Source organism: Podarcis bocagei, assembly GCF_964188305.1.
Source record: "Podarcis bocagei genome assembly, chromosome: 8".
Lineage (NCBI taxonomy): Eukaryota > Metazoa > Chordata > Lepidosauria > Squamata > Lacertidae > Podarcis > Podarcis bocagei.
The window spans coordinates 67,883,128-67,908,854 of NC_138133.1; the positions used below are offsets into that span (position 1 = coordinate 67,883,128).

At 44.8% G+C, this 25,727-nt stretch overlaps 1 protein-coding gene across 4 annotated transcripts in view; it reads left to right on the forward strand.

The window, feature by feature from the left end:
* The window catches only part of CPQ (carboxypeptidase Q), a 185,897-nt gene that overhangs the window by 89,680 nt on the left and 70,490 nt on the right, over positions 1 to 25,727 (forward strand). For all 4 annotated transcript variants that reach the window (XM_081204846.1, XM_081204845.1, XM_081204847.1 and 1 more), the window contains one exon: positions 19,306 to 19,417. In XM_081204846.1, coding sequence (XP_081060972.1) covers positions 19,306 to 19,417 — 112 coding nt within the window. The remainder of the gene's footprint in view (positions 1 to 19,305; positions 19,418 to 25,727) is intronic.

A 25,727-nucleotide genomic window follows, 5' to 3' on the forward strand; every position in this document is an offset into this window, starting at 1 on the left:
GCAGAAGATTTAAAATGCAAGCATTTCTCAAGCTTCCGATTCTGGGCGATGCTTTGGGGATGTCCTCTTGACCTGCCCAATTTTGGTTTCATTCAATTAAATGGGTTCTCTGGCAAACTCCCCAACTTCAAAGAGGATCAACAGTTCTTGAAGCCAGTTATCAATTTTAATCTACTCTGATAGAATTGGAGGAGAACCTTAAAGGATGAAAGAGAATAGGTTGCAGGTGACGTGCAGAACACATTTTGTGTTTAAAAAGAGATAGTCAAGGTTGAGTTTATAGCAGGTAGGATATTCTTGAGAAGGGAAAGAGCTCAGCTTTTTTTTTTATCTTCCTTAAGTGAATTCCTAAATGTTGCAGCCAAAGCAGATTTATGACGAACATTAATCACATCCATTCGATTTATTGTATATCATTTGCAAAGGATATTGCATAACATGTGGGAGAGGCGAGCAAGAAGTGATTATACCCACATGCTGTAAGGCCTTTAAAATCTATGAACTCAGCACACCATTCCAATGTTTGCAGATAATTCTGCGTGGTATAATCAGATGCACAGGACCCTTGAGGGGAAAGGATTTAAAATGTTATTCAATGCAGTTTCTGTGACTGTAATGTACTCACTGAGCTGTATAGAATAATGAATTGCAGGTATAGTGACACATTGATAATTTTCTCTCTCTCTGTAAAAATGTAAATGATGCCGTGCATTCTGGTTTCCCCAAGTGTTAACAATTAGTAAGGCAGGTTTTATGGCTTTATTAATCTCATATGCGTTTGTTGTTTTTGTTTTTGAATGGGATAAAATAGGCATTTTACAAAACAAACAATGACTTTAGCTGAAGCAGCATTAACTACAAATTGAGAGTGATCTATTGTCTATCAAGTGTTGTAGGACAAGCCAGCTTGCTACCAGCGCCAAAACCCAAAGTCTTATTATTAATACATACATCTCTGCCACATTTATTTGTTTCTCCATACACAACCACACCGATTGCATATTTCTAAAGTAGCATAGTTGCCGATACAGAGCAGCAGCTTATACAGAAGTGTACATGATAGTTTGGTCACATATGAACCTGCTCACATACTTGAGTCATCATAATTTCCTTTAAATCTTCTTTGATTTCTGTCTTTAGATCTTTTTTCAATTGTGCTGTCTGAATTGCAAAAGGTTCTCTTCTTCCAAAAGACTACAGTTTAGAGACAGCAGTTTTCATAATAGGGGAAAGTGCTTCAGCACTTCAATATCATTTCCACCATTCTTACGGGTTCTTCTTTGTCCAAATCTCAGTTTTTAACAATTGAAACCACTGTGCTGGAAGAGATCCATGAGAGGTCTTCTTGATCAACCCCCATCTTAAAGCTGCAATCCTAGTTCAACTTGCACATCCGTTTTTGGGATCAGGTGACAAGGAAAAGTACCATACCCTCCACCATCCCGCTAATCAAAACCAGGATACTTGTTTTTTGGTCCCACGCTCTCCTGGGAGTCTCCTGGTTCACACAAGAGTGAAAGACCAAAAAAGAGTGTCTTTTAGTCTGGTGCGAGCCAGATGACTCACACTAGAACACCAGACCAAAAAATGGGACATTCCAGGATCCAATCAGTAGCTCTGTAATTCCAGGATGTCCTGCTGAAATCGGGATGGTTGTGGGATATGAAGTACCATAGCGACCTTTGCACTTGTTAGGAGCAAATATCACATTAACTTGAGTGGCTTAGCTCATCCCTTCCAACTGTATATAAAGGGTGTTCGGGGGATTTGATTTACAACATCAATATATTCTTGCAGAACTTCTGTGTGATTAAAAACCTCAAGTAAAACCTAATAAACATATGGTCAGGTTTTGGTATTTGAGAATCTATTCTACTGTCATCTCACCTTTTAGACAGTTCAGTATAACAGATCCTCAGCCCATTGCACCTATAGGCTGGCAGTCATCTTTTCTTTGTCATTTGCATCATCACACTGGGCCCCTTCAGACATCACCTTTACTGTGCATGAGAATTTGTGCTCATGATGGTATTGCGGTTGTTATACATGATCCTGCTTTCAGTATTGTTCGCACCTGCAGAAGTTTTCTGTGCGTGTCCCTGTGTATAGCTTCCAGCTGAAATCCTGTAACTTTTCGTACCACAAATATTCCAGGTTTGGGGTGGGGGTTGTCTCACTTTTGTTCCATTATAACATCTGAGTGACCTTCCAGCAACAGCAATAATGGGGTAACGCTGTGGAAGCATCAGAGAACAAATAATACTGAGGAATGATGTGTGAATGATCCAGTATAAATCCCCGACCAATGTTTTATAGGAAATTTGTAGATTTTCAGTAGACAGGTAGTGAAAGCTTCTTCATCAGCTCTGGCAAGCCGCAAATGCAGGAATGCAGTCTAGCAGGTCTTTTGAGGTAATAGACCTCAATAAGCAAGAAAAGGAGAAAGCCGGAGCAGTTAAATCAGAGAATGCAAGCTGTGCAACTGTTGCTTTAGAGAATAATTTGTGCACCTAAATCAGTGGTGTATGTGTTTTACTGTTGGCTGAAATCCCATTGATTTAGCAAGCAAATCAACATGGCAGTAGATTTATGGAAGAGCGTTAACCAATTAGATGAGGACACAACCCGAGAATTTATTGTACTCCCTTTAAAAAAAAAAAATGTTCACCATCTTTTCATTGATCCAAGTACAAGATATGCACTTGAGAATTCAGCAAACTGAATCGTAACGTTAAGATCCAGAACATGAACATGAAACACAGTGCGGTGTAATGGTCTGAGTGTTAGACTAGCACTTGGAAGATCCGGGTTAAAATTTCCCTTGAGTACTAGTTGCTGGGAATCACAGGCGGGCAGAGTGCTTTTGTGCTTATGCAGGCTTCCCTCAGGAATCTGGTCAGCCGCAGTGAGAACAGGATCCTGGACTAGATGGGTCATGTGTGCTGCCTTGAGCTCCTTGAAAGATAGGCAGGATATGAAACATGTCAAATAACATAATCTTGTGGCACCAAAAACACCATTTTAGGTTGAATCAATAGGAGCATGCTATTTGGACTTGGGAAACGAATACTGGCACTCTTGCACTTTGATTAGTGGTTCAATTCTGGGTCTCGTCGTTTTACTCTGGGAGCTTTAAGCATAAAACGAAATAGCTCTCTGTCGGCAATTTTGGGGCACCTTGTTTAACAGCAGTGGATTCTACGCACAACCGACAGTCACATGTGTATCAATAGTTAGTAGATAAATGAAAAGGGAAATTCTGAAACATCTTTTATTACTTAAGTATCACCATGTTGACATGTCCCTCAGCAACCAGGTGTGTTCAGATTTATGCAGATTAGCAGCTTATAATCGTAGTTCAATTCAAGGCATGTACACAGCAAGGTGATGTGCTGAACTCTGCCTGAGAAAAATCTCAGAGCTTGTCAAAATGGTTTACTATACCTCATTCTGGCCTGCTAAGAAAAACCTCCATTTTGCTTTAGTAGAAATCCATCAACAGCCCAGGGACATTCAGGCCACCAGCTCCACCCCAAATGAAAAACAATAGTTTTAATGAAAGACCTTTGGCTTTCCTTGAAAACCTTTGGGACTTTTTTTTTGAAAGAAAAACTCCCCTGATTTGCTTCAAATTTCACTTCAGGAGACATTTCTGTAGCAACATTATGGCTTCGTATTGAATTCAGAATGAGAAATTTCAGGATCTCCCCCATAAGTGACAGCTGAATACTCCGGCATAAATGGCAGGAGCTGAAACATGTGTGTGAATTCCAAATTTCCTGCTCTTGGATTGTGGATGTGTCAAAAACAAATTTCTCCTTAAGCTGTTGTGTGCAGTTGTAGCAAATGTACTTTTGAAAGCACACATTAAAAAAATCAGTTATACTGAGGCATCTTCCTGGGCTACTTCCCCCTCCCCCTTTTCTTTTTCCCCTTTTCGTTTTTGGTCAGATGAAAGAAAAGGGGCCCCCTTAATCAAGCCTTAGCTATTTGGGATATTCAGAGCAAGCAAACATGGTCCGTGCAGTTTACTTCTGTGCTCAGCAGTTCCGGAACAGAAACCAAACAGCCATATCTGTTTAGACTGCACCCATTCTGCCTGCCCTTTGTAGCGGTGCCAGAGCTCTCCACATCACTGACTTGAGGCTTGCCGTTAAAAACAGAGCCCGCTTCACTTTGTTCATGCGCCTGAAAGCTGTTCACAAGATGGGATGCCAGCTCCAAAATTCTTTCAAGATTGGGCATGGGGGTGGGGGAAGGGAGAGGGAGGGAGAGAGGGAATTATAGTCCGTCAGTGAAAGCTGTCAAGAAAATGAATCGAAGGAAAGTATTTGTTTTGACTTCTCTGTGATTTGTTTGTTTCAGCATTATGTTCCCTGTCAGTAAGCCTTGGGGGAGGGGGGGAGTGTAATGAAACTGTAATTTTAAAATACCGGCTCACAAAGCAGATGCTTTGCTTCTTCAGTTGTGTTGGCTTTCTAAGCAACTAATGAAAGATCAGTAAACTATGAAAAAATAATGAGGATGCAAAGGGTAATCTGGCTTTGTTCTGAAGCCGAAATGCAAAGGAAAAGAAAAGTTGGGGAGAGAAGAGTCCAGATAAAGCCAATTTTTTTGGAAATTGGGGACCAAGGCTTAATTTGAGCCAAAGGTTACGCAGACTTAGCTTCTAGAGCTCCTTTCAATGGCAAGCAAATTCAGTGCCAAAAACCAACCAAGGGTCTTATTTTGGGTTGCTTCTGTTTTAGCTGCTGCTGCTGCTGCTGCTGCTGCTGCTGCTGCTGCTGCTGCTGCTGCTGCTGCTGCTGCATTGCACATTCTGTTCCCAAGTCCAGGGAGAGGAGAACCTATATAGATTGCTAGCAGGACACTGGATTCATCCCAGATGTGAGGAGCATCAGATGGTGTTAGAGATTTTTGTTTGTTTGTAAGCTAAAGGTAAAGGGACCCCTGACAATTAGGTCCAGTCGTGGCCGACTCTGGGGTTGTGGAGCTCGTCTCACTTTATTGGCCGAGGGAGCCGGTGTACAGCTTCCGGGTCATGTGGCCAGCAGGACTAAGCCGCTTCTGGCGAACCAGAGCAGCGCACGGAAACGCCGTTTACCTTCCCGCCGGAGCGGTACCTATTTATCTACTTGCACTTTGATGTGCTTTCGAACTGCTAGGTTGGCAGGAGCAGGGGCCAAGCAATGGGAGCTCACCCCATCACGGGGATTTGAACCGCTGACCTTCTGATTGGCAAGTCCTAGGCTCTGTGGTTTAACCCACAGCGCCACCCGCGTCCCAAGTTGGGAGGTAGCTATACAGTAATTGAAGGCAATAATTCCTCTGTGCCACTAGGTGGTTAAGTCCAACCAAATGAATGCCTTAGCTCCTCCTTGACTGAGCTGATGGAGATGGTCTTGGATATGGTGCCACGAAGGAGGTTCACATGATCCTTCTCACACTCTGAAAGCATGCCACGGCGCCACCCACATCCCTTGTTTGTAAGCTACTTTGAGTACATTCCATATACGTGGAGCCTGCAACAACGGTGCCAGGCAACCGTGCCCTCTATTAGAATATGCCATTCCATTCCACCTGCAACGACAACTGGCATTTCAGGCTCATGGGGAATATTCAGTCCCTATTGGACTGTTTTTCACTACCTTCACCCCTTATTTTTTTTTTAAAAAAAAACAACTTGTGCAAACCTCGGGGTCATCGTCCCCCAAGCCCTTTGATACCTCCCTTTTGTGTGCAGATGGTCTTGCCTTAAGGATCTGCACTCAGAAATCTGAGAATTGATTGCAATTTTATCTATCTCTATCTGACTCTGTGCATGCCCACAAGTGCACACACACAAATATATATCTATAAGCACACACATATTATACATAAATAAAGTAAAATAAATTGCCACTACTGGATATTGGAGGGACATTACTTGAGATCAATAACAGTGACCATTCTTTGTCCTGTAAGGGAGTCTCTTAAGACCCAGGATTGAGCTCCACCCTGATCCTCCTGTTGTGCATATGTGCTGAGCAGGATTCACAGTACGGTATGCCCTCATTGGCCATTTGAGGCATTCCCATAGCTCAGTGGGAGAGAACATGCAGAAGGTGGCTCCAGTTTCAGTGCAGTTATAACAAGTCTCAAGGTTTGGGAGAGATCTCCACACCAGGAGAGCTATCATCAGGCCGATCTCATACCCTCCATATATTTTGGCTGGGTTAGAGAGCTGATGGGAGTTGTTTTATGAAGCATTTGAAAGGTGCCAGTTTGGGGGAGTCTGGAACAGACAATATTGGGCTGTATAGACCACAAGAAGCACAGGGCAATTCAGTGGCTCTTTATCCTGGTCATGGCTAGCCAGAAAGGCAGACTAAATTATGAAAACTAAGTAAATGTATACACACCTGGATAACAAATAAAAGTCATACTCCCAACATTAGTGGTATAATGACTGAAAATTTAGAATCATAGAATTGTAGAGTTGGAAGAAATCCCAACGACCATCTAGTCCAATCTGATGAAATGTAGGAATCATGGTTAAAGAATCCCTGACAGATTGCCATCCAACCTCTTAAAACATCCAAAACAACCATCTTCCAAGGTAGTCCATTCCACTGCTGGAACAGCCCTTACCATCAGATATTTCTGTCTAATGTTTAGTTGGAGCAACAGAAAAAGAGCTTGTTCCATTTTCCATGTGACCGCCCTTCAGATATTTGAAGATGGCTATCGTATCACTTCTCAGTCTCCTCTTCTGCAGGCTAAACATACACAACTCCCTCAACTGTTCCTCATAAGGCTACATTTCCAGACCCTTGATCATTTTGGTGGCGTCCTCTGCACACGTTCCAGCTTGTCAGTATCCAATTGCTTCCTAGGCAGTTGTGAAGCATTTGGATACACATGCACACACTTCTGCGTTTCAATCCATGCGGATCCGCAGTACATTTCTTCCAGCCCTGGTTTATGTCTTCGTGAATTACGAGGAGCGACTTGTCACGGGGACTCACAAGAGCTATCCTTGAGCTGCTGGATATGTTCCCCTGGTGTGTTCTTCAGTGGCAAGTTCCTTAAGGCAGGCTTTGTATGGCCATTCAGTCTTCTCTACTTCACGTTTTGTCTGCCGGCAGGGTGATCCAGGATTCAGCCTTTTAACGGGGGCAGCCAGAGTGTACATGGGGGAGCATCTATTTTTCTTTTTTATGTCTTGGAAGTAAAGTGTCTGGTTTCCTTGTGACCTCTCAGAGGCCGAAAGGAAGAGCACTAATGGGATATAAAGGCACATCCTCTTTGTTGCTCCCCGCCACTAGTCAGAGAATACCCTCATGCCTGCTAATTGGCCACATGGAATGTAGATAATGAAAGAGACCTTGGAGACCATAGCGCTCTTAACTTTAGTGTGGCGAAGAAAACACAATGAAGTCTGTTACGACACACCACCTGAATTGGCCGACCCAGGCTGTACATTTGCTCTGCTCTACCTCCCAGATGTCTTTTCTTTCTCAGGGAACTAATTGCTCCTCACCCCCTGTTAGCCCGCTTGCTGTCGGTCATCGATTTCGTTCTTCATTAGTCCTATAGTAGTATCAAAACCAGACTTAATGTAGCTTTTTTAAAAGATGTGCCCTCTTCCTCCTGAGAAATCTCATTCTACACACACACACACACACAGAGAGAGAGAGAGAGAGAGAGAGAGAGAGAGAGAGATCTTGTTTAGGAAACCAATAGACACCACTTTAACCACACATCCTATCACACTTATGCACCTGATAAATATTCCACCATCAGTTTCTCTTTACAGAATTCTGACCACCAAGCTACTGTGGGATAAGGGCACAGCCATCTCCACCCCTAGGCAGAGTGAAGCAGTTGCCTCAAGTGACTGATGCTGGAGGCAGCAGCCTCCCACCTGTTCCTCCTGAACCTTCTCTTGGCTGGAGGACAAAGCTGCGAATTCTGCATGCCCTGCCCTGAGACCCTCAAAGTAGCCTGCTACCTCAGTTGTGGTGGACTGCGCTGTCCCATTGTCAGCGTTGAAGTAAGATTCGTAGAATCGTAGAGCTGGCAAACAGCACATGAACAACGTTCTACATAAGAAGCAGAGGAAATTCCTTCTACTCAGTGGGATAGCATATGCAGGGTGAAGGCGTCACAGTCTGCTTCTGTGTATAACAGTGAGAATACATTAAAAACAATCGACAGATGGTATTATACCCCCGTGAGATTGGCACACAAGCTGGGTTGCAATTCCCCCAGAACTTTTGTGGGACTGTAATCAGCAGTGCCCATAGGTAGTGAGATTTTGGGATGGGGTGCTCAAGGAGATCAACACTGCAACTGGGCAAGCAGCTGTTATAACACCCAAAAAGTGAATGCAGTTTTGCTAGACCTGAGATAACAGAACTGTGGAGGAGTGACAGGACTCTTGCCATAGATCTCTGGTACAGTAAACTGTGGGGAACAGTCATTTCGGAGAAGCTTTGGCATTATATCCATGTCCTGAAAGGGCAATCATAGCAGGATGCCTTTTTTGCAGAGTGGAGTCATTTTATTTGGGCTGGACATATCCTTGTACTGACATTACGAGGATGCTTCCAGTGCAATATGCGACAATTAATGATTCAAGTGTCTGAAGAATTATAATCAGCTCCTGTTGTTTATGATGCCTTAAGTCCTTCTGTCTGACGAATCTGAGAACAATTGTCTTCTTCTACAGTAGATATTCTGTTTGCTCAGCTGTCGGGCCATTGTAGTTGTCGGGCCTTTTCTCTGTCCCGGAATGTTATTTGTACATTGGTGTTTCTGTTTGATATTTGTATCAAATAAAGAAAAAACGAAAGGGAAAGAAAACTGGGGTAAGCAGCACATGAACAACATTCAGCATGAGAAGAGCTTTTCTGTGGTGCTTTGTCAAAAAAATTGCGAGGTTTTTTTTAGAATTGTAGAGTTAGAAGAGACCACAAGGGTCATCTAGTCCAGGGATCAGCAAACTTTTTCAGCAGGGGGCCGGTCCACTGTCCCTCAGACCTTGTGGGGGGGGGGGGCGGACTATATTTTGGAGAGAGAAAATGAATGAATTCCTATACCCCACAAATAACCCAGAGATGCATTTTGGTGAAACAGTCCACAGGCAGGTAGGATCTCAGCCGTTGTACCAGACGGAGCTGTACCGAATTGTGTCGGCCCCCCTCCAATACTCTGGAGAAGCTGGAGCCTCTGCCCTAACATACTGCAGCAATGGGGCAGGCTAAAAATTATACTAGGGGGTTATTTGGCAAGCAACCATGAAGATGTTCATAACAAAGTAAGAACAATGGCTGAAAATTATCACTGTGAACAGAAATCAGATGCTGGCAGTTCTCGTAATGATAGCAGCTGACAGAAAGCCCCAAAACAGTATTTCAGTGACTGGTGACTTTGGATCTGCTGGATCCAAAAGACCCACAGATCTCTTGAAAGGCCCAGTCTCCTGCCCTTGTTTTAGTTTAGGTCTTCCCTACCCCCCACTTTAATGAGGTTGACTGGAGAGGGAAAGGTGACAGGTAGTGCAGAATCATAATATTTCTACACTTGTTTTTAGGTTCGCTGTTAGCCAGGGAGGAAAAAGATGTGTTCTCTAACTCTGTAAAAACAGGAATATTGTTAGCAAGAAATTAATGATAAATGTTACTAATTAGGAGCTGTTAAATGATAAGCAACTTGCAATAAAGAAACAACAACATGGTGAGAAAACTGATTCAAGTGTAAGTTGAAAGATTCAACTTTGCAGTCTTTCTTTTTTGTGTGTGTGCATGTAGCTTTACAACCCCTTTGCAAAGCATATGTCCATATTTTCTAGATCTTAAAGTTTTATGGTACTAGGTCCCAGCTTAGCAATTATTGAAATCATGAAGCTTATTAAACAGGAGAAAAGGAGAGTCCTGTGCTCATGCTCTCACATCTTGCCACAGGAAAAAAGAAAACCAGAGAGCATTTTTTTTAAAAAAAACAACAACCCCAAAATCAAATGCCAAAGATAATGGGTGGGATTAAACATCACTTTCTTCCAGTCCTTTACACTGTGTGTGTTTTTAAAGTACACAGCAGCCATCAGGTGGGGGAAGGATGGGGAACCCACCCCCCAACAGCTGCTCTTTGCATTGGGAGAAAAGTTCCCATTGGTGCCAATGGGGCCTTTTCTCCCAATGCAAATAGCAGCCATGGGAGGGGGCAATCTAGATCAGGACTGTAGCAGGCACAAAGAGTTAAATCCTCTCTCCACATGTCCTTGATCCAGATTGAGACACCATATGGATGCCATTTACTTTAAAACAGACAAGGAGCTCATCACATCTAGTTTGCTTCTTTGTTAGTGACACTTTCATTTTGGGTCCTCACCCGCTCAGGCAGTTCAGCAGATTTTTACAATCAAGAGGAGACCACAGTAAACCTATAGTTATCCACTGCCTCTGCAAGATTTCCCTTCATGGAGAAGATAGCACAATGAGATGTCACCCTGTCATGTACTACTGCTAGCTTCCCCAACCTCGTGCCCTCCATCTGTTGCTGGATGCATCTCCCATCATCCCTGATCATTGGCTATGCTAGTTTGGGCTGATAGAAGCTGGTCCAACTGCATCTATCCTCACGGACAGGATAGCGCAATGAAATGTTACTGTGCAGGAGTGTTGCATGAAGGGGAAAATGCATTGACTGCCATGCATCAGCTGCCTTTAAGGGAGGACTCCTTTGAAAATGTGAATTTTAGGCCAGGAAATCTTTCCTTCTGATGGGCCACACAGCAGACCTGTTTGCTGAAAGGGCAGCATGCAAGAGCCATAAGGAACCTATTGTACTGGATTCAGAACCCATTGAAAGAAAGCATAAGAGCTGCTACACAAGCAGATTGTCCTGTACTAGAATACTATGATGTTTTACACACTCTTGTAATAGACTTGAGAATAAGAAGAAACGTGGAGTGGGAGATTGCTTTGGGAGAAGTTAGGGCATCCTGACTTTTTTTAAAAAAAGAAGCAACTCCCTAATATGGCTGTGCATATGTGAGTGGGAGGACAAAGAACCCCCTCTGCCTGGTTTCCTCGTTGTTATTAAAAACAGCTTGTCCTGGTGAGAACACAGCACATGACTGACAAGTGCTGGATAATCGTCATAGTGCTGGCCTGCCAGGAAACTGAATTAGTCATCGTGCATCTGAAATGTACCCAGCATTTAATTTCTCTTCTGCTATTATCCTCGATAAGGATTCGGGGACAAAAAGGCAGTGATTTAGCTGTGAAACTGTAGTAAACCCCAGGCTCACATGGATGGGTTGCCTAGAAATAGCCCTAATCCTTAAATACCTTTCTGAAACAGGCAAAACATGATCCTGAATGCACATGTTGATGCTTCCTCAGTATATTAAACATAAATAAAATGGTACGCCTGTATCGGGGAAGCTGCATTGCTCTTGTAAATCACGTCGGAAGGCATGGGATATGTTGTTGTTCCTCTTGGTTGTGAACTAGCAAACAAGAAAGAAAGAAAGAAAGTGAGGGATATACCTGTGTTTGTGCCATGCCTGTTCAAGGGAGATGTGGTCAACCTCTCTAACTCTGAATTAGAAACAAATGTTGTGGAAGATTAACTCTTAAGATCTGAGCTTATAAATATGTAATAGTATGTAATATTTCCACAGAATGTATGTAGGGCGTTTTGCTTTGGAAAGAGTCCAGTGCTTTGTCTCCTAGGTAGAATCATAGAATCATAGAATCATAGAATAGAATCATAGAATCATAGAGTTGGAAGAGACCACAAGGGCCATCGAGTCCAACCCCCTGCCAAGCAGGAAACACCATCAGAGCACTCCTGACATATGGTTGTCAAGCCTCTGCTTAAAGACCTCCAAAGTAGGAGACTCCACCACACTCCTTGGCAGCAAATTCCACTGTCGAACAGCTCTTACTGTCAGGAAGTTCTTCCTAATGTTTAGGTGGAATCTTCTTTCTTGTAGTTTGGATCTATTGCTCCGTGTCCGCTTCTCTGGAGCAGCAGAAAACAACCTTTCTCCCTCCTCTATGTGACATCCTTTTATATATTTGAACATGGTTATCATATCACCCCTTAACCTCCTCTTCTCCAGGCTAAACATGCCCAGCTCCCTTAGCCGTTCCTCATAAGGCATCGTTTCCAGGCCTTTGACCATTTTGGTTGCCCTCCTCTGGACACGTTCCAGTTTGTCAGTGTCCTTCTTGAATTGTGGTGCCCAGAACTGGACACAGTACTCCAGGTGAGGTCTGACCAGAGCAGAATACAGTGGCACTATTAGTGCCATCTGGATGGAACTTTGGGGGCAAAGGTCCAAGGCCCCACTCATCAGAGCAGGAGGCCCCCCTAAAGCAACAGAATGGACTTACTTTGCCATTTAAAGAGACCACCAGCCCCATTAAAACCTTTGGAGGCTCCTCCAGACATCTTTTTTTTTATTGCGCACATTTGTGATGGTTTGTGTTCATGATTCTATCAGGGTGGTCACACACAATCCTGTTTTTAATACTATTTGGTCCTGCAAAGATTTCGGTGCAGTCTTATTACTGCTTTACTTTTGATCCATGAATATGCTGTAACTTCTTGCTGAAATCCCATAACTTTTCATACTTCTGAGGAGAAATACCCCAGGAGGGTTGGATTAGTGGTACACCATATATTTGGCATAATGAAGGTTCCAGGTTAAATCACTGCAGTCTCCAGGCTTCAGTTAATGTAAAAGTCTGAGACTCTGGAGGGCTGCTGCCAGTCAGAGTACACATTACTGGGCAGATGGTCAAAGAGTCTGACCTGGTAAAAGGCAGCTTCCTCTGTTTTTTCTGAAGTTACTTGAATAGCAGCCTCTCTTTATCTAACATTCTGAAATTTGCTCGTACACTTTTATGCCACCAATTTCTGCTCCCATGACAGATTACACCACTTTCGGATTCAAAGATGCCTGCTGTTGTAATGCGAGTTCTTTCACAGGAACAAAAAGTAATTCTCCATCAGGTCTTTTCGCAAATCTATGGTTGCCAGGGAACTTCTCACCATATTAGCTGGGTAGTCCTTCACTGCTATGGGAAAGGCATCACTTCTGGTGTAAATTCAGGTTTTCAATTCACTTATAAAATAGGCCATAATTCACTTCCAGGCATAGGTGCATTTTCGTCATCCAGTGTTTGATGAAAACAGCTCACTCAATTGACAGTCATGCCAGCATACTCTTTTTGATGGTTAACATCTCCTTCTGTTCACATGCCAGCTATTAAAAAACTTGTCTTGGTGGATCTCCGATATTCTGTTGTGTACAGCATCTCATTTATTGTTTTTGCTTTTTTTCCTTTCCTGTCACCTTCTGCCAAATATGAGAGGGCCTGCTGAAATATTTACTGTGTGAGCCAATATCTGTGTCTAGGTATCTTAAAGTGCATTTACTTGCTTGCTTGCAAATCATTGGATACTTTTATTAGGAACATAGGAAACTGTCAAACCAATGGTCCACCCAGCTCTGACTGGCAGCAGCTCCCCAGGGTTTCACACCAGGTATCCCTCTCAGCCCTACCTGGAAACTGCACCTGGCACCTTCTGCACTCCAAACAGTTGCTCTACCACTGAGTTACAGCACTTACTGGAATACTCAAGGCAATGTGTAAACAGTTCACTTGAGGGGTCACCTTAGCGCCCCCCCCCCCATATATACTCACTCAGACGCTTCATAAGAACATAAGTCCAAAATCCTATTTGTTATTCCCAGCAACTAAGTTTCCCAGCAAACTTGTGGCGGTGAGATTCCATGGCAGAGCTACCACCACTTCCTAAGTCTTGCCAGCTCCCATTGTTCCCACTGGGAACTAACTATGTCAGCTCCAGGCAAAAGGGTCTTGTGGTGAGCACAAGGGGGGGCTTGTTTTGTTTCAAAAAGCAAAAAAGTTATTGTTAAAGAATGGGTTTTACATTAATTTTCACAGCAGTAAACAAATCTAAGTTTAGCTGGGGAATGAATAGTTGGGCTTTTGACAAGGGCAAATATGCATCTGAGGAACCCCGGGGGACATCTTGGGGATACTTGAGTGGATAAACAGCTGACAGGCAAGGGGTCTTTCTCCCAAACTGCTCTTCCAATCAAAATTGCAGGCTCTTGATGCTGCTTTTCATTTTAAACAATTTTGGCTTTGTTACAAGGATTGGTGTATAGCATGCAGTTTATGTTGGAATTCCGCCTGGGTCAGAGGAATGTGCCACAGCGTAGGCACCGGCAGATATTCCTGTCGACCTCCCCGCGTCTCCACTCTGCTGATAAGCAGGCGAGGTCCCGGCGATTCATCTCAGATGTGTGAGAGGAACACACCGTTCTCCCTCTCTCCCCTTTGGTGTCCCCCAGAAGGGGAAAGAAGCAGACAGAAAACTATTTACATCCTTTATTTCTGTCTCTCATATCAATACAGAGAAACACGTCTGCACTCGACAACAGCAAGAAGAAACTCCTTCCATGTACTTCCAGTACAGGTCATATGACACACACACTGAGCTAACATCCGGTGCTCAGTACAGAATGAACTGCCCCTTTGTTCCCATGGCAACAGTCACAAACATCCTGTCTGGCTTTCCAGCCACAAGCAGCTGACTGAGCTGCTGGAGCCTTTGCTTGCTGCAGCATTGGTGCTTTATGGTAACATACTCCCCCTAAAGTATCAATGCGTGCCGCGAGCAAAGCGTCATCCAGAGAAGAAAACAAACAGTTGTTATACTTATAACATTCCCCTGTTGTTTCAGTTCCACCCTTGGAACTCCCCGCCACTGGTTTTACCAATGTACCTCTCTGGTTGTGTGACTTCACATTTCCTTGGTTAACAACTCTCTGTTGTGCCTTTGTCTCTGACTCAGACACAGCTTCAATCTGTCCTTGATCGTTTACAACAGCAACATATGCAAGGTTAGCAAACTCCTTTGAATACCTCTTGGGTGGTACACCCTTCGTTGCTCTCTCAGACCTTCGTAAGAGCTGCTGCTCTTCTCTGCTTTCTGGTTCAGCCTCTGAACTCTCTGGAGAACCAGTACTAAGCTTAATCAGGGGTTTATCCTCCTTTTCTGAGGGTCTAGTCATTATTTGAGATTTCCTCTCAATAACTGTGACAACTGAGCTGTCTGAGCTATCAGTGTCATCATCATCAGTACCACTGAACTCAATAAGATCAAACTCATCATCATCATCATCAGAATCATTTGTGGAAAATGTGTGAACTATCACTCTTTCCTGTTCAGGAGCACTCTCTAGAAACTTTGTGAGAATCACCTGACCAGATTCAGACAAAATTACTCTGTAGAGACCTTTTTCATAACCCACAAAGATGCCTCTGGCATTCTTTACCCCACTTGGAGCTTCTGTTCTCACATGAGACCCGAAAACCTTGAAATAGGCAACAGAAGGTTTTCTATTGAACAGCTTCTCAAAAGGAGAACATCCCAACTCTGTTGAGACTTTTCTCAACCACACATGAAGATAGGACGCTAGCGATTCGGCCCAATATTCATGTGGTAAATGTGAACTCAGCAATTGCGCATGCATCCCCTTTTGCAATTCTTTGTTCACCCTAACACAGACACATTTCTTCCATGCTTCTTCGGAACTAGCAAGTTTGTGTCTTATCCCTTTTCCATCCAGGAACCTCTGGAAATCCTGTAAAAGAAAAACTGGCTTGTCATCTGTGAAAAGACAATCAATGTTAGCATCATGCATACTTCTAACCTTGTCACAAAACTCCTGAAACTTTTCTAAAGTTTCCTGCGGTTTCTTCATCAAGTAAACCCAAGAATAATTAGTGTAACAATCAACACACACAAGGTAATATTTTGCACCGCCCCTAGATGGTTCTAGAGGACCAATCACATCAGCATACACCCGCTGAAAAGCTCTGTGGACCTTTTTGGACACCTTCCTGGTGCTCACACTGGTCACACCTGCAAGAGAAATTTCGTTAGAATCAGAAGTATTACATTTCATGTAATCACTTTGATCAAAAGTCAACAAATACAGTCCATCTTTCTCTTTGGCAGTTAGAAACAGTTCTCCATCTTTGTAGATCTTGCATCTTTTAGCATCATAGTACAGTTTTAGTCCCTTCTTTGCAATCTGCGAAGCACTCAGCAGACTAAATTTCAGTTCTGGAACCAGGTAAATATCGCTTATAGTCAAGTTCAGACTCTCAAGATACACAGTTCCAATTCCGGTCGCTTCCAGTTCTTGACCGTTGGCTTGTTTCACGGTGAAGCTTTGCTTCTTCAACGTCAAAAACAGCTCTCTGTGTGGGCAGAGATGCTTCGTGGCACCGGTATCGATTATGAATGCGTTCCCAACATCTGGCGTGGTTCCTTTCGCCATCATCGCCTTTGCAGGTTTCACCTGGCAGTTGGTACGGCTTTTGCTTGACGCCTCAGGCTTCGTAGAGCTGTTCTTGGCTCCTTTTGACTGTCGCGGCTTCTTACAGTTTCGCTGTAGATGCCCAGTCTGTCCACAATTATAGCATTGGACGGCACTCAATGCTACGGCATGCTCTCCAGTAGATTCAGCAGTGGGAAGATTTGAACTCTGTTCTTGCCTCCCTCTGTCTTTCACTTCCAGTGCAGCAAGTCTGTCGTGTTCGTTCAGGACCACAGCACACACCCTTTCCGCGGTCAGATCCTGAGCAGGTAGCGAACCAAGCTGACTGGCAACAACCTTGTAGGTCCGGTTAAGGCTGTTTATCATCATGAAGCAAAACACTTCCTCCTGTAGACGGAAATTGCGTTCCACCATCTGTTGACGCAGAAACTTCATCTCTGTCAGGTGCGCTTGAACATCTCCATCAGGCGCTAATCTCAGATTGGTCAACTTCTCAAAATACAGCAACGCTGAAGAACCAGCATCTCTCTGATGCGTTGTACGCAGCGCGTTCCAAACCTCTTGCGCAAATTCCAAATGCTGTATATGCACAAGCTGCGCATCTGAGACACACAGAATTATAGCAGTCCTAGCCTTCACATTCTGTGACTCCCAAGCACGCGTTGGTGCTGCTGGGATGGGATTCTCAATCACCCCAAACAGTCTCTGATTCTGCAGCAGGGCCTTCATCTTTACAGACCAAGATGAATAATTGTCATTGGTCAGGAGGGGTGGAGAAGGCAAGCCTCCCCCCTTCTTAGCATCCATTTTGAGTCCTTGCATTGACTCTAAAACACAAGCCTCTAAAATCCAATAGCTGGCTTGTTTACTCTCTTGACACCTGGCAACTCTGACACTGGCTGCGTTGGAAAGTCCCTTCCAGCAGTTCGTGAGGACCTAGTCATAACAAAACATTGTTTTCGCCTCTCTGAGGCATAGACTGACTGTCCAGCCCTCTCGAGTTTCTTTCCATTTCTCCTCTCTGAGGCACAGCCTTCTGAAGGACGTTGCTTAGCAACAGCGCATTCCTTTCCTCGGACAGGAAACCACAAAAATGCCTGGTATGCAGGCCTCTTCTAAGTTGGAGCTGTTTTCCCACACTCGCTCTCCGTGAAGCAGAGAATGAATCATTCTGCATTCACACTTCTAAGCCCTTAAAGTCTCATACCTTGAGCATCGGCTTGGCTGTCAGCCTTCTTCTGGTCAGCTTCTGGCTGCAGAGAATCAGCCTCTCAAATCAGGCTTCCATGGAGCAGAGGAGGACAATTCACCAGCCTCTCATGCAGAGGTCGATGGATCGAAACCATCCTCTGCTACCACTGTTGGAATTCCGCCTGGGTCAGAGGAATGTGCCACAGCGTAGGCACCGGCAGATATTCCTGTCGACCTCCCCGCGTCTCCACTCTGCTGATAAGCAGGCGAGGTCCCGGCGATTCATCTCAGATGTGTGAGAGGAACACACCGTTCTCCCTCTCTCCCCTTTGGTGTCCCCCAGAAGGGGAAAGAAGCAGACAGAAAACTATTTACATCCTTTATTTCTGTCTCTCATATCAGTACAGAGAAACACGTCTGCACTCGACAACAGCAAGAAGAAACTCCTTCCATGTACTTCCAGTACAGGTCATATGACACACACACTGAGCTAACATCCGGTGCTCAGTACAGAATGAACTGCCCCTTTGTTCCCATGGCAACAGTCACAAACATCCTGTCTCGCTTTCCAGCCACAAGCAGCTGACTGAGCTGCTGGAGCCTTTGCTTGCTGCAGCATTGGTGCTTTATGGTAACAGTTTAGCCCCTCAATGACTCCTGTTGTTGTTATTTACTCGGTTAGTCATGTCCGACTCTTCGTGACCCTATGGACCAGAGCACGCCAGGCACTCCTGTCTTCCACTGCCTCCTGCAGTTTGGTCATGTTTGTAGCTTTGAGAACACTGTCCAACCATCTCGTCCTCTGTCGTCCCCCTCTTCTTGTGCCCTCAATCTTTCCCAACATCAGGGTCTTTTCCAGGGAGTCTTCTCTTCTCATGAGGTGGCCAAAGTATTGGAGCCTCAGCTTCAGGATCTGTCCTTCCAGGGAGCACTCAGGGCTGATTTCCTTCAGAATGGATAGGTTTAATCTTCTTGCAGTCCATGGGACTCTCAAGAGTCTCCTCCAGCACCATAATTCAAAAGCATCAATTCTTCAGCGACCAGCCTTCTTTATGGTCCAGCTCTCACTTCCATACATCACTACTGGGAAAACCATAGCTTTAACTATACGGATGTCTCTGCTATGATATTAGTGCATCATATTATAACAGCCTAAGGCAGCCTTCCCTAACCTGGTGCCCTCTGGATGCTTTGGACTACAACTCCCATCATCCTAGGCTAGCATGGCTAATGGGCAAGGGTAATGGGATCTGTATTCCAAAACATCTGGATGGGAGCCAGGTTGGGAAGAGGTTGATCTATGGCAGTATTTCCCAAACTTGGGTCTCCAGCTGTTTTTGGACTACAATTCCCATTATCCCTGAGCACTGGTCCTGCTAGCTAGGGATGATGAGAGTTGTAGTCCAAAAACAGCTGGAGACCCAAGTTTGGGAAACCCTGGTCTATGGTATTTAAAGCCTAGCAACAAAGATTACTGGCAGTTGCATGTTGGAATGATCAGCCCAGCAACTTGACCATTTAAACAAATACAAAATCATCTTATATCACTTCCCATTGGGACAGAACTAATTGCAATGCCATCATTAGACTTAAGAACATATTTGTGCAGTCATGGTTCAAGCTACAGGAATTAAATCCTCTGAATGGGTAAAACGATTGAAGGGTCACTGGAGAATATGATTGTCCCAGTACAGAACTTTTGTGTAATTATCCTTTCTGTGTTATATTTTTAGGTTGTCCTGGTCAGTGGACATCTGGACAGCTGGGATGTAGGGCAAGGAGCCATGGATGACGGCGGTGGAGCATTTATATCATGGGAAGCATTATCGCTCATTAAAGATCTTGGTAAATATTTACCTTTTAAAAAAATTATCTAACGAGTAAAGAATGACAACGCTGCTTAAACTTTTTAAAATAAGCGATAGCAAGTGGATTTCCCTGAATCCCTGGCCATTTGCAACGCAATTATTTCTCAGAGTTTCCCCTCCTAATAGTAGCAACATTGTGGCAAGACTTTCATATTTTTTTCAGATCTGTGATCTTACAGAAACTGAAGTCTCTTTGTGTCTTGAAAGCCAAAATAAGGAAACAGCTGTATTGACCGTAGTGTTGCTGTATTCATGAAAACACTATATGAGCCATATCGTATACACCTGAGATCTCTTTTATCTGGATCCATTATGCGGTCCATGGTGATGTCCGTCAGGATGCTCTGCCCTGCTTTTATAGGATAAATCTATTTGTTTGTTATGTGCCACAGTTATATTCCTTGAAGGAACTCAGGGCCAAGTGCAGATGGTTGGCCAGTTTTATCATTACTGTGTGAGGTAGAATCGGCTGAGAGAGTGCGCACTTTGTCCAAGACCACCCAACAAGATCTATGGTTAAGCAGGGATGTCAATCCAGATTTCCTCAACGCCAGCCCAACATTCTGTCCACTACAACATACTGGCTTCCATGCTTAGCATCAATAGCATTCAAAGTTCAAAATAATCCTTATAAAGGCCCTATAAGGCAGATCTGTATGACCCCTGTTTTGCAGGGGCTGGAAAAAATGGCTTGCCTTTGGCTTGCAACTCCCACTCTTATTCCCTAGGATTAAATAGAGTGAGGGGGTGTTTTGCGTGTAAATTAAAGCATCCTTCCCATGCTTCCAGGTTTTTGTGGCCTCCCCAACTCACCCAAACCCCAGTTGCAAGTGGCTGATCTTGACAAGTACCGACCATTGAGTGAGTTTACCTGCTTGGCCCTCTCCCCAGCACTAAATGAAAGAGGCTCCCAGATGAAACGATCACTTGCACATTGCCCCTGAGAAGAGGCATCACCCAAAAGAGAGTAAGAAAAGGAACACCAATTTGCATAAAATTAGCATGTGCTAATTCAGATACATAAATTCCAAATCTAGACATAGTTGCTATAATTTAAATATATACAGTACATCTCGCCATAGTGGGAAAGAGTGTAACTGAGAGACTTGTGTGCTTCCTCAGATTGCTGTCCAAGTGGTAATCCTTTATAGTTCTTTATGCTGGACTTGGCCTAGACAACCCTTCTCTGGCAGCCTTCCAAACTGAGGATCTTGAACATCTTCTAATCCTGCATGGGGTGCCTGCCAAGTCAGAAGTGTCATTTGATGTGGTGCATGGTAGCACACGAGGTTCCGTCTCTCACTTATTCAGTCCCCCAAAGTATCGAGTAGCCTAAAAGTCTCTTGGGCAGAGTCAAAGTATTGCTTTGAACCATGTGAGCTGCCTTTGCTGGCCACGCAGACTTCCTATGAAAAATGGGAAGGTGCTTTCGAGACCTCTGTGATATCACAGAGACCTCTGAGTCGTCCTCTCATTTACTTCTGGTAAGAAAATCTGTGGCAAAATTGATTCAGTTAAAGCAGCCCCACTTTCAAGCTCCCCTCCCCTTTCTGTCCCATCCCATCCCATTAGTTATCCCCTCTCTCAGCGCTGAGAAGAAAGCAGTCTTCTGCTCAGTTGCTAGAGCTTCTGCAATATCCACTCTTCTGCCTGGTTGGCTGGACCCTTCCTTGCCAATGTGCATAAAGGCAATAAGTGATGATCATCCCTCACCCCCTTGAGCTGCTCAGTTAAGGATACATCCCCTAAGGATGAAGAGACTGACCATTCCTGAAGTGAAATATTGTTTGAAAATAACCCTACAGAAGATGCTGCGCTACAATGAGTTAAGCACCATATCGAATCTTGGGGACTCAGCTGTTTATTCAGCTTCAGTCTCAAGGGAAACGTATTCGCAGTTCAGTCTCGTCTATTGCTTATTTTTTCCATACCATAAAAGGACTCCATAACAATTTAACTGAACGAATTTGTGAAGTTACTCATCTCATTTTTAAGAAGCTCAGCCACAAGTCTCTTCCTTCCTCCTGATTTTGGTCACATCACAGCTTATTTATATAGTAAGTCGTGCTCATCAGGATCACTTTGCATAATGTCATACATTCCATAAGCCAAATATATATACAGTGTAGGGGGGACTCTATTGTCCCTTACCCAGGAAACTTAAGAAGCTGACTTACCCCAGGTCACACTGTTTCTCCATCCATTGGGGGGGGCTCTTCTCGAGGGTCTTTCCTTTCACCCCTGATTCTTTGCTGATTTTCCTTTCCTGGTTCTTTAGCTGGAGATGCTGAGGTTTTTATTTATTTATCAAAAGATTTTTGTACTACTAGGGCTCATCCACACTTCCACTGATCTCTTGCCTAGACAGCAGGAGTCCAAGCAGTTTTCTGCTTCTCCCACACTTTCTAGGCTCAGGTCTATGTAGTTTTGACTTTGGCACACCACTTTACCCTGGAAAACCCACCCTTTAGCGATAAATCGGAACAAACCGCAATCCGTAGAAAGCTGAATGCCATTTGTTTCAATTCAGCGTGAAAGTTTGGGTTTCGCTGGGGGAAAGAGATGAGGCAAACACAGGTATGGATAAAGCCATACTGAAAGAAGTTTTCTAGGTGTTTAAATGTTAAAACAAAAGGTGCCTGCTGAATCACTATTAGCAGAGCGTTCCACCATACTGGGCCGACAACACTACAGGCTCAGTTTCTTGATCCTATCAGATGAGTCTTGCAAACTTGGAGAATGACCACTGGTTGAGCTGGGATATAAGGACTTAGGTGGTCCCTAAGGAGTGGCTCTGAAATATGAGAGACTCCATAAGCATTTGACATTCTGTTGGCTCTTGAGGACACAGCTGTTTGGGCAAGCATTTCCCTGAATATGAACTTACTGATCTAATTGTTTTGATTGCTTTTTAAACTGTTTTAATTGCTATGCTTTTTAAGTGGCTTGTTTTATTGTCTTATTTTAATTCTGGATATTTTAATGCTTTTATGGAATTATTTTATTGTGTCCTTTTGCTATGTAAAGATTGTATAATTGATTGTATACTTGCAAACCTTTTAGAAGTTTCTTTTGGCATGTAGGAAGTGTATAAATTAATTGATGGTGATGATAATGATAATGATGATTTTCATACCATACCAGTAAGATCATAAAAACTGTCATGGCAGCACAGATGCTAAGAAAATAATCCACTGGAAGTTCTTTTGCCCAGTAAACCATAGCAGAGGCACCATTCTGAGGGAGAATGGGCAATGTTGCATGTGTGATGCTGAGCACGAGATTGGGTGTGTGACATCAGGACATCAGGAGGAGCCATGCAGTGGAATTAAACATGGCGGCAGCGTGGCTTCAATGACCATCAGCTTCTCCTCCTTTTACCATACTGGCAGGGGCCTGCTTCCTCGCTCCTTCCCCTCTGTGGCAGGAAGAGGAGAAGGAGCCAGCCATTGAAACCATGCTGTGATGGGCTCCTTGCTTGGCCTCCGCTGCTGTCTTTGAATATTGGGGGGCTCCCCCTCCCAAAAATATTGGGGGGGGGGGAGAGAAAGGGCTTGGCCTCTAGGAGTTGGCACTCCAGTCCAGTAGAAATGATTGGCTAGTGGTTTGCTTCAACAGGCGCACAAAGTTGTCTAAAAAGAGGGTAGTTGTGTATTCTGGGATTACAGAGTTCTACAAGATAGTTAGATTTTGAAAGCTAAAGTTAATGAACACACAAACTAAATCCTCTTTGCTGAGGTATGAATACAATGCCTAATCTGAATATGTACTGGAGCATTAAATGTCAGTACTAATGAATCGATGGAGGACGGCATGTGAATTCAATGAATATCCCAAAAGGAGACAATTGAATTTGACAATCAAAATAATTCCTGGAGAAATGCAGTCAAATTCGTTAATGATTTCCATTTCTGCACCCATCGACTCTCATTGTATCCCAAATGCTGAAAAGTGTTCCAGCCTTAGATATATGTCCCAGAAGATTGAACTGCTCTTCTAATTTTCACTAGTTGCAATATTGGTGATATCTGCTAAAGCAGATGAAGAGTGGGCGTATTTTTAAAAAACACACACATGTCTTAGTTCATACTAAAAATGAATACCTTTTAACAGCTTTAAATTAACAAAACCTCCCTTTGAATTATACGCCATATTTTTAACGTGCATATTATATTATTTAATATAATGCATTTTGCTGGCTGTTTTGACTAACACAGTATTTCCCAACCACTGTTCCGCGGCACACTAGTGTGCCGCGAGATGTTGCCTGGTGTGCCGTGGGAAAAATTAAAAAATTCGAAAGATTTTTTTTTTAAGTCAAATTTTCGATTGGGGCGCCGTCACTAGATGACCCCTGGGGTTCCCTCCCTCCTTCCCGCTCTGCGCCTCCCTCCTCCTCCTCCGGGGAGGCCCTTCCTGGCTCTCGGCCAAGGCTTGGCGGCTGCCACTCACTCACTCGCTCGCCCACCCGTCCCTCCATCCCTGCACCCGGCCTCTCCCCCTCCGTCCCCGGCGCGGGGGCTGCCGGGATCCGTAGTCCCCTCGCCCTTGGGCTCCGCACCCGCGCGGGGTGCGCGAACTACGTTTCCCAGCGTGGCCTGGCGGGCCGGGCGTTTTGTTTGAAGCGCTCTTCTCCCGGCCATGGAATGAGCGCAGCGGCGGCGGCCGGGCGGGCAGGGGCTCTTCCGCGCAGACCCCACGCAGCCTGCCTGCGCCCCCGCGGAGATCGGGCGGCAGGATGGAGCCCGGGGATCCCCGCGGAGGCGGAGCGGCGGAGGCGGAGGCTGCCCCCAGGTAGGGCTGCGTCGGGGGGGGGTTATTTTTGCAATGCTGCATCCGCGCCGGAGGGGACGCATCGGACCGCGGAGAGATCCCTTGGCGGGCGTGCAAGGCAATGCATGCGTGCAGGCGTTGCATGGAGTGCAGTGCAATGCAATGGCAACGCGGCGCCCTGCATGCATGCATGCAACTTCCACCGGCGCTCCGGACTTGGCAGGTGAGGGGGGTCCCCAGTGGGCGGCAGAGAGAGCCGGGAGGGCGAAGGGGAGCTGGGGGGGAGCAGCGCTGCTCCCCGAGCCGAGCCCGGGGGGAAACTTCGGCGTTGTTGCGCCGGGTGTTGGAAGCGGAGGCTGGCGGGGGCCCCTCACCTGCAAAACCTGGTCGCCTCTCATATATTTCGTGCATTGCATTCATCGCCCGCTTTCTCCTCCAAGGAGCTCCCGGGGGCGCGCGTGGTTCTCCCCGTGTTATCCTCGCAACAACAGCCCTGCGAGGTAGGTCAGGCGAGTGGCCCAAGGGAGCACCCAGGGATTGTCCTGGCCAGGTGGGGTGATTTGAACCCTGCTCTCTGCCCGGTCTTCGTCCTCATTTAGCCCCCACATGTGCATGACTGTGCATGACTGAGGTTTTCCCCCCTCGTCTTGGCTATGGTGTGAGTCTGTCCTGTTAATTAATGGGGTTCTGCCTTCGGAGAAGATGAGCCAGCCCTCAAGGAGGTGATTATGTAATTTGCTAGCAATTCATGTCCCTCCCGGCGTGACGCTGCGCGCTGACGTCACGGGGCTGTAATGGTGGTGTGCCTCGAGATTTTTTTTCATGAAACAAGTGTGCCTTTGCCCAAAAAAGGTTGGGAAACACTGGACTAACATATTCATTTTTACACATGCGTTTACCTATTGCATGCATTTTTGCCAACATTGCTTGGTTGGAGGACTGCGTTGGAAAATTCAGATGCATGCAAATTTCAAAAGACGGATGTGTTTCAGTTCTCTATTTTTTGGGAGGGTGGGGGGAGTGTGACTTCAATAAATTTGGCTTTAAGCGTGAACTGAAGCGAATTTCTTCCTGGCCCTTGTGGCAACTACATTATAGCTTTCTTGCTATTTTAAAAGTTTCCCAGATAGTGCTAACTATTTAGACTTGAAAACTCCTAATGACAGGACATGATTGTTTCTAGGTCAGGCTCTGCTGTACAGCAAACTATCTATTGCTCTCACTGTTTCGTCTCTCTCTTTTTTTCTTTTCTTTTTTTGCCTTCCTGCTGTGTTCGCCCTATTCTTGTTCCTAAATCTATTTGCTTTGACTACTCCTTGTAAGTGATTCAAGGCAGGCACCTATACTTAGCACCATTTCTCCTCTCTTCCAATTATGCACCAGCCTAGTCAGCTGCCATTGCATCCTCTTTTCTGTAGCCTATTTTCCCCCTGTGGACCATAGCGACCACCCTGTGCTTTCTGGTATATAATCCAGAAATTAACCAATAGGCAGAAGACGAACCACTACTTTAT